Source organism: Aythya marila (assembly GCF_965140915.1).
Source record: "Aythya marila genome assembly, chromosome: 2".
NCBI lineage: Eukaryota > Metazoa > Chordata > Aves > Anseriformes > Anatidae > Aythya > Aythya marila.
Genome location: NC_139043.1, coordinates 140,474,831 through 140,491,644, shown reverse-complemented (window position 1 = coordinate 140,491,644; position 16,814 = coordinate 140,474,831). Strand labels below are relative to the sequence as shown.

General features: G+C 31.5%; 1 protein-coding gene across 3 annotated transcripts in view; it reads left to right on the top strand.

The window, feature by feature from the left end:
• The window catches only part of CSMD3 (CUB and Sushi multiple domains 3), a gene marked incomplete at both ends in the record, with an annotated part of 682,849 nt that overhangs the window by 517,169 nt on the left and 148,866 nt on the right, over nucleotides 1–16,814 (top strand). For all 3 annotated transcript variants that reach the window (XM_082754088.1, XM_082754087.1, XM_082754086.1), the window contains one exon: nucleotides 6,586–6,702. In XM_082754088.1, coding sequence (XP_082610214.1) covers nucleotides 6,586–6,702 — 117 coding nt within the window. The remainder of the gene's footprint in view (nucleotides 1–6,585; nucleotides 6,703–16,814) is intronic.

The following is a 16,814-nucleotide window of genomic DNA, read 5'->3' as shown; positions in this document are numbered from 1 at the left end:
CATTTTTTCAGAAAAAAAAAAAAAAAGAAAAAAAAAAAAAAAGAAAAAAAGGGACAAAGAAATGAAGAACCTGAAAATTTGCTAATAGGTAGTATTTTGTCTATTTGGATAACAGACAGTATTATGAAAGAACATACATCACATTCTGCAGAGGAAAATTATAGGATATGTGAGCTGCTACATCTAAGTTCATACCACAAAATTAATTGCGGACTTTCTATATACTTGGCAAAAACAACTTTAGTAATCTAATTTTAGGGAACAGGTCATGTCATTATTTAAGAAAACTCTTTAGAAATTGTTTAAATTGAGTGCGCCAAAATTTGTAAGTAAAAAAGTAATATAGTTAAATTTAGTAATCACTAATCATTTAATTGAGAAAATATGTTGTATCTAAATTTAGGCTAGAACAATTTTCAGTTCTATTTCATATCTCATATTCAGCTACATGAAATCTGCTTCTCATACCTTCAGAAAGACATTTATTTTTCATTTAAAGATTTCAATAATTGGAAGCTGAAGCACATTCAGATGCAAAGTTATTTGAATGTGTTTTTTGTAATTGTTGAGGTTGGTTTGAAAAGTAATCATTGATGAATTGTTAAATAATATATATTTATATATATATATTTATATTATATATTTATATATATTTATATTATAATATATATTATATATAATATATAATATAAATATTATATTTATATTATATATTATAATATAAATAATATAATAATATAGGAATAATTCAATAAAGTGATTAATTGAATTTTATATATTTATATATACTTCTTATATAAAAAAGTTTTTTATATATAAAAAAGTTTTGTTTTGTTTTTTTTAAGAGATACTTTTAGTCCTACTTGAAATGTATTGAATTATCTTTCTCTTTACTAAGCTACACAGGTTCTGAGTTCCCTGATTCTTTCCTTATAAGCCATGTTTTCTTGACTAATAGGAAAAAAATAAAGAAAAAAAGGATTGAAATTCATAATTATCTACAATTAAGTCATTTTAGATTTTTAGATTCAGAATTTGGTAGTACATCTGTTAAACGCTGATTGTCAAGATCCCAAATTTCAGCCTCTTTTCTTGATTCTGAAATATATGTGTCAGAACTCTTCCAAATTGTTTACAATTCAGATTCATTAAAGTGTTTTAATTTTGAAAGTATTGTTTTTTGCATTTTTTCCCATTTTGCTCTTACTTATCCATGAATCTTTTTGCATGATGAGTTTTATCTTTCAACATGAAATACTATCCTTCCTCTTCTAGAAAAAAAAATAAAAATAAATAAAACTACCCATCAAACTATGATGGGGAAGTCTGTGGTTTTAACATTGCCAGCACCCTTTTCTCATGCTACAATTAATCAGGAGTGATATATCTACATAACCGATAGTAAAAAGGTAAAGTACTCTCTCTTCTCTGCTTGGATATACTTAATCCATTATGACTGATATTCATATCTCTTATTCTTCCAGAAATCATCAAAAAAATCAATAACTTCCCCAAAGTAGTTATGAGAATATCTAAGCTTAATTGGTTTTACTAAAACTGTTGGCAATTATTCTATATCCTATTGTTGGTGGTAGAAGAGAACAATTTGTTTCCTTGATCTTTATCTCCACCACATCTTGGAAAAGTGATCAGTCTGCCTATGATCTAATTATTTTCTTTAGGAGAGTAAACTTCCAATTCTTTAGATCACAACAGATCTAACAGATTTTATTTATATATTTTTTTTAATGCTAAAACAATACATGATGTTCCTTTTTTTTTGTTTGTTTGTTTGTTTGTTTGTTTTTCTGCAATATGCAGACACCTGCTTTTGGTTTGCAGTTTGTATATTTGCTAATATTTATTTTCACATTTGGCACCCAGAATTTCTCTGTATTTAATTTGTTATGTTTATTTTCAACTTTCTTAATCTCTCCAATTTATTTTCCTTAGTCAGCTTTTGTAAATTACTGAGTTCCTGAGGGCATTTCACCAGGTCCTGCTTGCCTCTGTTTTAAATAATAATTTTAAATACCGTTAACATATATTGGCTTGAAATACTTTCTCATATTTTAAATCAATTTTAAATGGCATAATTAAATTGTGTTATTAAAATTAAAAGAGATGACAACTTGGAATGTTTCCATTTTCTTTCTGCTATCATTTTCTTTGGTACTGCTTCCTGCTACGTAATGGTACTCTCTGTCTCTCCTGTCTTTCTTCTCTCTCTGCATTTGTTGGTGCTTGTTGGTGTGTTTTTTTGTTGTTTGTTTATTTTAATTATTCTTAATGTATTTCTGTATTTCCAAACAGTAGTTAAAATACATATTCCTATGTCAAATTGTCTTCTCCACATTGATTGCATTGTCAAAACAATCTCATATGCTTCAGCACGTTCACATTCACATTTGCAGAATTGCAGAATGATCTCCACAAGTAAGGTATCTATAATTTGGAAGTTCAGAATAAATTTGCCTACCCTTTTTATCTTTTAAGATTTCCTTTGCATGATTTTTGTTTTATTTTATTGTGGTGTTGTATTGGTAGTTATATTTATTTTCTTGTTATCTGCATGTTAGTCTTAACCATTACAACTGAAATTATTAAGACTAATCTTTTTGGGTTAAAAGGGGTAAACAGAATGTCATTTTACTATAACAGACTAGAAAAAGAGTAATTAACTATTTAATGTATTCAATTATTTAAAAGGTACATCATGTCACCAATGAAGTATTTTACTTAAGGTAATCATTTAGGCCAACTAAATATTAGGTACTCTAGTCTAGGTTTTGAAGCAGTGACCCTCTAGATAAAAACTCAGTATCCTATTATCAGTTCTTCAGATTACGTTTTTCCTTCTTTTTGCAGAGCTTATGCACTGTTATTCTCCATTTATTATACTTTTAGCTCTGTAATCAAATTTATCTGCATGGCGTAAAGCCATATCGCACCCTTCGGTTTTAAGTGATATTCCCTGTTGATTCCACTGAGGAATGCTGCTTAAAAAATGGATGGTGCAGTATGACAATTAAATCTGAAATTACAATTATATTGTCTCAGATCCTAACTGCAGGAGCTAGCAACTAGGTAATCTGAAAGCAGTAGTAGGAATTAAAAGCTTCCAGCAGCAGAAAAAAATACTTGGTAGAAAACATATGAATTTCTCCAATAGATAAGACATCTGTGCTTTATTCTCATACTTAGGCCATTATTCACAGTTCTTTTACTGAATGAAGGTTTTCTTTGTGAGTTCTTTCTTTTTTTTTAAACTGTGAAGGCGTGATAGAAAACATGAGCAGTAAGCACACGGCAGGGGCTTTTAACCCTGTAATGTGTTCGTGGAGCTGTAGAAAATTGTTTTCCATAGCAGTAGTTAGGCACAGACTGCAGGGATTTGTGTTTCTGCTGTTAGTTTGGCTCTCTGCTGTGATCATCTAAATTCCTTTTACAACTAGCGTTTGCTGAGATGTAAGGAAAGGTGTCACTGCTGATGATAACGCATATTATATTGTACTATTTACTGATGCATTGCCACAAAAAGGTAGAATTTAGTTCTTTGACATGCAAAGGGAAATGAATACTAATGATCAAGATGGGCAATCTTCTAGATAAAAATGCTTATCACTTTAAGATAGGAAGTAGGTGATACTTCACTGTTCTTATGATAGGATGTTTTCAAGGGCTGCAGGGAGTGCTATTTTACAAGAAAACATACCATTACAGTAAATTCAGCACACATACAAAAGGGCTTTTTACCATTAATGCTTAATAATGTTTAAAGAAAATAGTGTGAAATGCATCAACACACTTACTCTTATCACATTCTTATCACAATCAACTGCCTTTCTCTCTCATTAGTGTTCCATTGATGATCCTGGAAAGCACAACAAGGACAGTATACTGAGTATTATGGCATAAGTTAAACTTGGTGGGAAGAGCCTGTTGACTGGTGTTTTTATGATGAATGGTTACAGGCTCTTCAGAAGGTATAGGAAGGGCAGACGAGACTAGGGGGTGGTGCTGTAGGTAACAAAGGGTCTGGACTGTATGGAGCTTGCAGGTGGCAATGACACAGTTGAAAGGCTATGGGTAAAGTTTAAGGGAAAAGCAGGTAAAACAGGTATCGTGGGAATCTGTTATAGGCCACCCAATCAGGATGGTAACACCAATGAATTATTCTTTAAGGAACTAAGGGATATTTCTAGATCAGCTGCCCTTGTCCTTATGGGTGACTTTAACTGGGAATACCATACAGCTAATGCAAACAGGTCTTAAAGCACAATGGTGATAACTTTTTGGTACAGGTACTGAGGAAGCTGACAAAGAAATTAAGCTGAAATTAATAAAAGTGTGGAAAACTTGCAATAAATTTGATTTTTATGCCTTTGAAAAATAATGTGGTTTATATTTATTTATGGAAAAAAAAATGCATGCTTATTTAAAAGATTTTTTTTTGTTTCTTTGTTTAAATTCTGATACTTTTGATTTCAATGGCATTGACTTTAGTGGGATCATAATTTTACCCCAAATTTGCACACTGTTTTATATCTGCTAATGAATGAAGTATATTGATGATATGAGTGCTGGAGTAGGACAGTATTATTAGTATTTGTTGCAGTACCTTCTTTATTCAACTCACGGACAGTAGAGAAGAAAGTGGTGTAAGGGGAAGTAATTAGCTTTTTGGTAATCTTATTTCTCTAGCTTTAGTCTTTGTTGCTTATATTCTTCCATAATCTCTTCTGTTTCATCCAAATTCTGGAACAGAAAATTTTGAATATTTACAAGCTAGTAAGCAGGTCGTTTTTCATAAAAAAATATACATGTATTTGCCAGATTCAGCTCATGAAGAATTTCTACTTTGTGTTTTTCAAATAACTCAAGGCAAATAGTTCCTTGGATGTGAAGCGCAGCCAAGACTGTATTGCCTCTTGGCAAAAAGTACCAATAAGTCTGTTTGCTAAACATCTTTTCATGAGGAAGCGTGAATTTCTGATATTTCATATGTGTGGATTGAGTGAAGACACTGAGATTATTATTTTAGCCATGGAAAACAATATTACATGAAAGTTTTATAGTGTTAGTGCTTACTCTGTAACTCAGAGTAGGTGTCTTGCATATTAGTGCAAATTACAGAAACCCATGCTAACCATGACAGAGCCTTAAAATTCATATAATCATAGAATCGTAGAATCATTAAGGTTAAAAGACCTCCAAGATCATCTGGTCCAAGCATTCCCTTACTACCAATATCACCCACTAAACCATGTCCCTTAGCACCAAGTCAAATCTTTAAATTTTAGCAATTAAAGACTTGTTCTTTTCACAGTATATTCTACTGTATATATTTTGTGTAAATTAGCTAAAAGTAGTCCTAAAATACGTAATTCATAGCTACACTAATCCATAGCTTGTATTTAGTATGACAAGTAAAGAGATAAAATCTTCTGAAATAATAGTAAAAAAAAACGTCCTTTTCTTCACTATAATTCATAAGCTTGTATTTTGAGAGCATATCACAAAAAATAGATTTCTATATGTTTAACATAGGAACATTGAGGACTTATAGTAGTAGTACTACTTTGAGTACTTATAGTAGTAGTACTACATTGAGTACTTATAGTAGTACTTATTTTAGGATCTCACTTAAGTCTTAATGGAAGAAATATATGTATTCAAATGCATATGTTACCATTAAACTCAAAAAATATTTTAAAGTCTGAAATAGTTAAGAGAAATATTCTGAATAAATGTCTTTATTCCTTACAATAGATTCAACTACTAAATTACAAAGTGTATATTAAAAGCAGGTCATATCCGTAGGAAAATCCTGACACTTACTACTGTTTCACATAAATACACCTGAACATCTGATGAAGAAAGAGAAGAAAAAGCCCTGTGTCTTGCTTCACAATTTTGACTAAAGCCAAATGCTAACTTCTGTTGGTCTTAGAAAAATACATTGTTGTAGTAAATTGCATTGTTATTTATCTCCCATTTTATCAATTACTATAGCTATTAGTGGCAGAATAAACATGATATTTGTATGATAAATAAAATTGTTTGCTCATAAACGTATATGTATCATTTTATAAATAAATTAGATATAAATAATTGGTACATCATGTTCAGTCAAGGAATTCTGACGCTCTTATTTGAGTAGTTCTATACATTACTTTGAATTATGAGCCAATTGGCAGGAGTAAGCATTTACTAGTGTGCTGATGGGATGCATAATCTATGCCTTTATCAGAATATAAAGCATTGTACAAATGAATAATAGTTTTGTATGCTATGAATAATAGCACACTGTGTCTAAAGCACATCATTATTTTATTAAGATGGTTGATAAATGTTAAAGAAAAACAATAACTAATCTGGAAAATAGCAGAGTGTCATCAGTTCTCTTTTGATATATGAGAAAGTCAAGCATACTCAGTACTTCAAATGATACATAATTTTATCTAGTGTAGAAGAGGAATACATTTTATTGTTATACCATATACCAACATACAGCACATCACTAGCTGATTTTTTTTTCCTGATATTATATAATATTAAAAACTGCTTATCTTCAATTTCTAGCACCCTGTGGAAGCCGGTCAACAGGCTCTGAAGGCACTGTATTATCACCAAACTACCCTAAGAATTACAGTGTGGGTCACAACTGTGTTTACTCTATCACTGTTCCTAAGGAATTTGGTAAGTAGATTTGGTCTCATTCAGATCTTTTTATCACTTGGGTGTTTTAAACACTTATGGATGAATTTTGTGATTGCTTTAATGTTAAACATACTACTGTGAAAAGGTTATTTTAAAATGATATTTCTGTTGATATTTTTTGTCTAACATTTTTGTAGTGCACTATTTTCTCATAATACTTGCATTTATCCTTATCTTTTAAAATAATTGCCATTTGTTTATTTTTATCTCACTTTGACAACCAAACAGTAATTTAGAATATTGCTTTGATTATAGCCAAATGTTGCTTTTCACCCAAGACCATGCGCCAAAGACCTAGATAGTCATGTAGCTCCAGTAAGTCCAAATAAGCAGGGGAAGGACCATTTGTATGAAATGGATGATAATATTGCTTTCAGAATCTTGGCTTCTCTGAATCATGAGGCAATGTCAGTATTTCCTTTCCTGAAGAACAAAATTCAAGCAGTGTGCCTCTGTCTGTTTTTTGTAGACTTCCAGATCCTCAATCAAAACTTCACTCCTAACCCTAACATTTTTTTTATTTCTGGTGATAGTATGAATCTTTTAAAGACAACTTCAAAAAGACCAGCCTTTTAAATCACTGTTTTGTCTGTCCTTATGAATGATTTTATCTCACTTTATTGTCCAGTAGTGCCTTTGATGACTAGTGAGAGATTGTTGTTCACTTAGACTCCTTGGTAAGCAGTGTGTAATGCATTGAATATCATTTATTCCTGTACTTCAGATTTCTGCTTATGTAGGACTTAATTTTGATCCACTGCTTCTATTGCTGTTCATTAAATAACAGGTGCCTGTAGATGGGAATGGGCATTTATGTTCCTTCATGTTATTAATCTTCATAATAAAATAAAAGAAGCACACACTTTTGACCTAGCTAATCTGATTTAGATAAACTGGAGAGATTAAATCTTCCCGTTTCGATCAGTCTAATACTTCTTAGATAGTTAATGCCACAGATGAGGACACTCATAGAGTTACAATTTCTGTAATAAAGGATTCACTTGAAATGTTATTCTGTACTTTGTATCGTTGACATTCTGGATGGAAATGGAATTTTGTAACTTCTGCAATCAGAGGATAAGAAACTTGAAATGAAGACAGAATCCCAAAATGAGTTATGGAAATGGGGGGAAGGAAACCACACAATTACTAAAATCCTAGTATAGAACTTCCTACATAATTACTTGGAATAATTTGACAAATACTTATTTTCTTCCCACAGTAAGCATGTTAGGAACAGTATTAAGAAATTCTTCTTGAGCTGTTCACAGTGCTGATATATATATAAAAAAAAAAAAAAAGCTAATATGAAATTGAGAAATCACAATTTATATAACTAACCCTGTTATAAAGGAATCAGTGAGTTATTGGGGATATGATATGATAGCTCTTTTGCTGTCCTGTCTCAGGATGGAAGTTTTATTTTTCCTGTGCTTAAAGAGCATGCTGTGACAAGAACACCAAGCATGTGTAAAATATATAATGAGAATTTTTAACCTGCTTTTGTGAAGACAGAAAATATAAATACTTGTGTGTTTAAAGGGAAAGGTAATAAACATAAATAGCAATAGCCATTCAAAAATGAAGGTGATGTCATACATTGAAGAGGCCAAAATAAGTGAAATAAGTGTAGAAGTATTTCCATTTTAGCTGCTTTTCTTCCATGATACTCTTATATTAACAGGGAGCAGAACTTCTTTCAACCAAAAGCTCAACTTTTAAAATGTGAGTCTTTGATTGAACTATATAGTGCTCTCTTCTCTCTTTTTTTTTTTTTTTTCCTTTTTCTTTTTTATGTATTGTTCCCTTATTTTTTTTTCCTAGTAACAACCATTACAAACAATTCTAACAGACACATCACACCTAAGAATATGACTTTATTTAACACCTAAATTTTTACCACCACTTAATTTTAACACATTTTCAAAACTCAAGATAATTACTTGTTTCAGACTGAAATTTTAAAGAATTGAGTGTAATGAATATGTTGGATCTAATGGCTTTTATCTTTATCTCATTACAAATTATTCAAATATAGTTGCAGAGAAGCATATCTATACATTTTTAATGCTGAGCTCTTTAGGATCAGTATTACCCATAATTCTGTTATTTTGGGTTCTGATAAATAACATTGCATTAACAAAATAGTTTACATTAAATTATATTGCTTTGGTATATATGGTGTAGGGATCACTCACTGACAGGATGGTCCCCAAGAAATGCTATGTAGATGCTTTGTGAATGAAGACATTAGATTTTGTCTTGAATCCAATTGTGCTTTATGACATGTAGATTTGTCAGAAATGATAGCACAGCAGCTATTAATTGAAAGAAATGCTTGTGAGAATGAATGGGTACTCCAGCAAAGCTGCTGACATAAAATAATTTTTAGTAATTTACATAAGGAAACTAGCAAAAACTCATGTTCCATAATCTTCCCTATCATGCTGGCTTTCAATGTGAAATACAGAATTCAAATATCTGCTTAATGGAACTTCTTCAGGAACTATTTTTGCATCCAATACACTCTGTGATATCTTAGAATAGATCACAATTCAAAAATCATTAGACAAGGTCAAGGTAGATAAGAAAACACACAAACAATGGAACTATATATATATATTAAATGTGCAGGAGGAAACTCATTGGCCTGGATTAGTTTTTGATGGAGTGAAAGAAAAAGCTATTTCATGTACAGCTTTTCTAGTTCTCATGCCCAAAATTCTGTGGAAAAGTCATTACAGTGTGGACTTTTTTTCACTGTTTCATTATTCTGTCATGCAAAATCATAGTTGCAATATTTCATACCGTGACAGGTTTAAGCTAGAAGATAAATTATTCACAAAAACACACAGTATGCCACAGGCAGTCTTTTGTAAACATGGAATACTCATCTTCTTTGATGCTCTCCCACTGATACTTTAAAATGGTGTAATGATTGTTAATTGTTCAACACTGAAATCCAGCACTGGTTACAATTAAAATGCAGATATTTAAGATTTTATTTTGTTTTCCTGATGCACATAAACTACTGTGTATGCTCTGCTCTGCATAACAATGTGGTCTATACTCCTGTTTTAAAATTAATATTCCTAACAGTAAAATAAATTTTATATCATCTTGCCTCAGCAGGTGGATTTCCTTTCTGCTAGAGTAGAAAGATAAATTGAACATAAACAGTAAGGTACAGAAATGTGATTTAGAAGAAAATTAGGTAACTGCTCTTTACCACCACTGAAAAATTTGAAATTTATGTCACTTTTTTTTTTTTTTCCCCTAAAAATAAGCTTAAAAACATACATATGATTGGGAAATTTTCTAGTTTCTATGGAGACTATAGTTGTTTTACATTTCCATCAAGATCTAATATTAAAGGCACTGTACTTGTACTGTAATACAAGCACTGTATTGACAAATACAACATCATTCTGGGACAAGGCTTTTTAAAATTTTGGCGGTGAAGGTAGACCTGGTTTATTGCCTTAGTGTAAACAGGGAAGTTAAAATCAGCTATTCTCTTCAGATTCTGAATAACATTATAAAGCCATATATACTTGCTTGTGTTCAAAGACATCTTTTCCTTGTGTCTTTTCTGCATTTGTTGTGTTATGAGATATCAATAAATTATTGTTGATAAGCAATAGAGAGAAGGAAAACAAACAAACAAACACAATCAACACCGTATTCTTTTTTTTTTATTTTATGAAAAGATCCTTGAAAGACTAATTTTTTTTTTTTTTTTTTTTTTTTTAATTCTGGAAAGTACATTCACATTCTGCCAGTAAAAACACACGAAGAGCAAATAATGCTGTTGACATGTGATTTAGAGTAGACATTTCACTGTATCTAGAATCATCATCAATTTAAAAGCCATGTCACACCAGAGTTATTTCAGTACTCATTGGATTTTGAAGTCAGTTTACATTTGCAAATAAAAAAAGATAGTCAAGGACAAATCATAAGTAACAGCATGTCTCAAGCGACAACCCCACATCAAGAGGGAATAAGAAGCAAATGGTATTTATGAAAATACTTAGCTGAGTAAAGATTTGCTTTTAATAACTTGAATCCATCATCACTGCTGTGTGCATCTTACTTTCATTTTAGAAATGTGACAGACATGTATAGAATGACATTTTTAAAATGTGGAGGATTTAACTCTACATCTTAAATTAAAATAGATGGAAATGTCTAGCTTTAATATTTTCAACCAAGCAATACTCTGCTGAATGGGAGGTACAGATCATAGAAGGCAATGTGAAAAATCAAAAAAGAAATGAAAAAAAAAAAAAGCTGCCATAGGGCCATAGGTATGAAATTTATTCTGTGAATCTTACTCTATTTTTACCCTCTTTTCATACAAGTAACCACTTCAAAGTCAGTAGGACATTTGATAGGAATGCATTGTCCAAACAATGATCACTTGTCAGTGAAATGGAGTAAAACCACTAAGACTGCTCCAAATGCTTATATGCCTAACTCCATAATGTCTCAAGATGCTAATTTCAGGACAAAGGAAAGATTATTTACTGATTAAAATCAACAAATGATAGACAGCTTGAGCCCCTCCCCCCCTTTCCCCCCCCTTTTTTTTTCTTGGCATTCTTTCAACTCTGTTGCCCTACTGCCATTTTTCTTAACAGCATTCTGTTTCTGCGAGACTTTCAAAGGGTCTTGTACTAGTATCCAAAACCGTAATGTTTAGTATATTCTTAAAACTGAGCTTCAAGAGTTCAGCATTAAAAATGTGTGGAAGTCCTTTTCTGCATTTTTCTATGGACAACTAACTGATCTTCATTCATAAGTGGTAGTGTTATCTGTGACAGAATTTAGAAATCCTGGCCAGAACAAAAACATCATCGTCCAAAAGGTATCAGGCAGATACAGAAGTGTTTTTTTTTCTTCCCACAGATAATAAACCTAATTAAAGTAATATGCAGTCAGACATGCAATTGGTAAAGTGTTTTTTTGTTTGTTGATTGGTTTGTTTTTCTTTGATGTAGTATCAGCATGGACACATATTATACCAGAAAGAAAACATTTGCAACACTAGCATAAATGCTGCATTATGTTGATTTAGCTTGCTGCCAGAAAATTTTATTTGAAAATTCTCTGAGTAGACTGACCTGTGGCTGGTAATTGACTTTTCATGTGATTCTTTTGCCAAGTTAACTTTGAGAGATAATGAAGAATACTGAAGGGGGCAATACTGAATGGCATTAGGTTGCCTAGAGCCAGAAAAATATGTAAATTCTTTACCAGAAGCGTATAGTACACCCTCCTCCCCCCAAGTGGAAATTCAATATTTGTATTGTGCATTCAGTATACATTTAATGACTGAATATACATTTATTATACAGTATTTTGAATAAAAATACAGAATAAACTACTTGTTTGAAACACAAAATATTTTTAAGGCTTGATAACATTTACTTAAGATTATTATATAGCTATATAATAAATACTATAAAAATGCATAGGATGTAGCTGATTATACTCTATATGTGAAAAATATTTTCACAATTTGATATAAAATTAATTGTATTGCAAGACTATATACATCTATATTAGGAAATTGTTTTCCTATTGATGTAAAAAAATGTATTTGAAGATTTGGCATGTTTTAATGAGAAAGTGACAGAGGTGTATAATTTTTCATTATATCTCAAACACAGAGCTAAAATATTATTTTTTACTTTCAGTCTATATGAATAAGTTAATAAAAATATATTGTATGTAAAATATGTATGAAGGTAGGTAGTGAATATATTTTTTGTCACGCTTTTAATATTTTCACACAAATTAGTATGTTACCCACTCTCTTTAAAATAGCTTCTTGTTGCGGTCTACAATTTTGGAATAACAAAGATGAATGTAAGTTATATAACTATTAACTTCTGTTTTACTTTTCTAATTCAAAGCCAAATTTGTGTCATTTAGATGCTGACTATATAATTTAAGGAGGTGCCAGAAGGTCATTTTATATCACTTTCCACTTATCTATGAGTCTCCTCAGGGACTGGCAGGTTTTATATACGCAAACACACAGCCGGGGAGTATTTCATTCATTGGTTCAATACTTAACATGTTTGCCAAGTGAGCAGATGCTGGTAAGGCAGTCATCATAGGGTGACTTTTAAAGGAGATCATACAAGACAGTGTGTTTTTGAAGTAAAATTTGAAGAGATTTTCTATTTTAATTGCTTAATATGATTTGAAATTATTTTTTTTCAATGTTGCTTTTCGATTTTTTTTTTCAATAGAAAAAAAATTAAGCCATTAGTTTTGGCTCAAGTATTAAGGTGTTTTTAATATAATGATGTCCAATTTGAAACAGACCACTAACAGATTAAGTTATTGAGTTTGATTATAAAGATATGTCAACAGTATAGCTGCCTCACTAATAGCCTATAACAAAGTGCAATGATGATAAGACCACATCTGTGGTATTCAAAGAAATTAATTTTTTCAAAATAAGTAAACTAAAGTGAGTATAATGCCAATGGATTGATAAAAGATATGAAAAAGAAATGAACTGGAAAAAATATGAAAAAGATACGAAAAAAAATATATGAAAAAAGATGTGAAAAAAAGATATGAAAAAGAAATGCATTGATAAAATTGGGGGGGGGGGGAGGGGGAGGCACACACTTTATGTAGGCAAATAGCATTCTACTAGAAAAATTGGTGGATTTTGCCCTGTACCTCTGTTATTAAGTTTTGGAAATAAAAGCTTTTCCTGGTTTCAGAAAAGGATTGAGTAGTCATCATTACTTAGCTGCTCATAAACGTCACTAGATGTGACTTAAATAATCTGAAAAAAAAAAAAAAAAAAAAAAAAAAAAAAAAAAAAGTTAAATGTATTTACAGTTGCCAGAATAATAGATATAAGCCATTTTAGCAAACCTTTTCTTCTTCTTCTTTTTTTTTTTTTTTTCTGTATTTTTTTTCATTTTGTAGCGGCAAAAAATCATTAGGACAATCAGTCTAGAAGAACAGCTGAGGAATCTCCAAGTGCCTGCTCCATGGAGTCTCATTGAAACTCTCAGGAGTTTCAATGAGAGGTATTAAGGGACAGAGGAACATGGCCAGGAAATCAGTGAGGAGTCATTGAGGAGTGCAATCCAAGTTTCCATGTTGAAGTATGTTATATTTCAGGGAAGGAATTAGCTGGATCAGGTTAGGGTCAAGGAACTGCAAAAAGATCCTTTTGCAAAAGTCCTCTACTTATAAATCTTTCAAGTATTAGGCCCTGCTCATGTAGTTATAGCCCATGTTTCTCATCTTTCCTCTTCATTATATTTGTTTGGATATAAATTACTCTCACAGGTAAACTGATCTGCATTGACTTAGGTGTCTGTGTTCACCACTTTGTGTATATAAATACAATCTTCAACATTTCAGTATTTATCTGAGTGATTTTCCTGCAATTAACTTTGTTTAGAAAAGAAATAAAAAAGCATTTGCAGTTCTTGCTAAACTTTGCATAGTGTTTCTTCAAAACATTTGCAGTCCTGACTGCAGAAATGGGTGATTATTCTAAGTCTCACAACAAAATCTCTGAGCACTGTTTATTTTACTGAAGGAAGTAGGTTGCTTTCCTGTCTGTATACAATTATTAATTTATAGTCATTTCAAAAGAAATGTTCAAGTAAATATTCGAATAGAACTGAATTGCATCTACTCTATTAGCGTAAGTAAATTTCAGGAAAATGTGGTTAAAGCCTCCAAGGGGAAAAAAATAAAATAAAATTGAAACCAGACCCTTGCATACATTTTGTAGCAAAAATAAACTTTTGTAATAACTTAGAATTGGAAATATATTTTGAGAAACCATTTTAAAATGCCAAAATGCAGCTATTTGCTTTGCTTTGAGTTGTGACTTAGGGAACATTTTTGGTTTCTTCTTTGGGATGGGTGTATAAAGCCAGTGCATGTGAAGACTAATAATAGTCCCAGTGTTTCCAGGTTCTACCTGAGGTGTGTCAGTTAGACCAGAGTATGGAAGTGGACTATGCAATTACAAGGAATATATAGCAGAAGAAGTGTTTGGAAGAATAGGAGAAGTAGTATATATATATATTGATGCATATACATATGCATGTATGTTGTCAAAGGGTGAAGCCTCTCTGAAAACAGCACTCAGCTAGATGAGAATTACTACGCTATAATTGATTATATTATTCTATTATTCTTAACTGCTTATATTATTCTATTATGCACTGGTAAGACAATGAGATCCACTGTTTTCCCCCCAAGGGTAACCGCACCTGCTGCTTCCCTAAAGTGCCTATCTGTGTTCAGTATTGGGGCCACGATCTCATTGCGATCACAGAGACGTGGTGGGACAGCTCGCATGACTGGACATGGAGGTCTATGTCCTCTTTAGGAAAGACAGGCTGGGGAAGCAAGGGGGTGGGGTTGGCCTTTATGTGAGGGAGCAATTAGAGTGTACCCAGCTCCAGCTGGGGGAGGGTGAAGGACAAGTGGAGAGCTTGTGGGTAAGAATTAAGGGGTGGTCTGGTATATATATATATATATATATAAGTTATAATTTATATTTATAAATTATTAATAAATAAATAATAAATAAATTATTAATAAATAAAATTTATAATATATATATTAATATATAAACCCCCAATGGTGGGGGGGGTTTACTACAGGTCTCCAGATCAGGAGGAGGAAGTATGCATAGCATCATATTATTAGATGATTTGGATGCTTCTCTTTAGACCATTTAGAATTTTACAAGCTCAAAATACTTGTTTTGAAACCCTTTATTTATTTATTTATTGGGGGGGGGGAGGGGAGGGAGCAGCAGTACAGGGGGGAATGTTATAATTGAAAGCGTTGGCATAATGCCAACCTAATGTTGTGTCATATTATCAGTGAGATATTAAATCTGATTTCTCTGGTGGTTTAATTTCCTGTCATAGTGTCCAAAACCAGATCTGAGAAGTCTTAACAGGAGCTAAGGTTTAGCATGTTCATGTTGTATCCAAAGACAATAAATTTTCTTTTCATCTCATAAGTGAAGTTGTGTAAATTTTAGCATTTAATGATTTTGGTGATTGTTTAAGAGGTCAGACTGTGAACAGGCTGACTGTGAAATAATAAGTACACTAGAAAATACAGAGCAAAGGAGTAATATGGTGGTGGTATTGAACCTCAAAAATGAAAGTCAGTTTTGTTCAGAGTTATAGCTTTTAGTATTGTAAATTTGAATAATTGATACTTATGCTGAGAAGTGTGATAAAATCCTCAGCAGAAATGAAAGACAAATACTTCTAACATGCTGGCTGTAGATGAAGTCAATTTCCATTAGTCACTCAGGTTTATAAAGTAGTTTTACTCATACTACTGTGATAAATGCAGAGCAACTAATATGAATTAGAGAAAGATTGGTGAAATTTTTCACCTTTATAATATTATTACAATTAATAGCATTATTAATTATAATAATGAAAAACTGGTATTTTCAATTAGAAAACAAAAACAAAAACAAAAACACCATAATAACATACTTCTTATACTTAGAATACATTCTCAACTATTTCTGTACTGAGTTATTTCTAGGAATAAAACAACAAACTTACGGTTAAGCAAGATTAGTTTTTTTTCCACAAATGAATGAAACAAAATTCTCATCTAGGTCTTGAAACATTTTTTTGAGTTCACTTTTCAGTTACAGAGTTATGGAACTAACACATCTGTTTCCAGACCGGAAGCTCTGATGAATGGTTTTAGGGCTTGTAGCCACAAAGTTCTTTTTCTTTTATTCACAGCTATCAAATGACTGTAATATTTTTTGTTTGTTTGTTTCACAGTTTTTTTGTTGTTTTCTGGAAGTTTTTTTTTTTTTCTTTAGATGATAAATATGAAGGATTTTTTCAATGTCTCCTAGTTTTATTTTCTAATCTTCTGCTGGGATTTGTTTTGATTTTGCCTACTGATGAAAATAATTATTCAAGTGTTAATTTCATCCACACCATTCAGTAAATGATTATTTGTTTCAGATGAATGAACTGATGAATCATCTGAGTTAAACAATAACATTTACCAGTAGGATAATAAAAGATAATTATTAG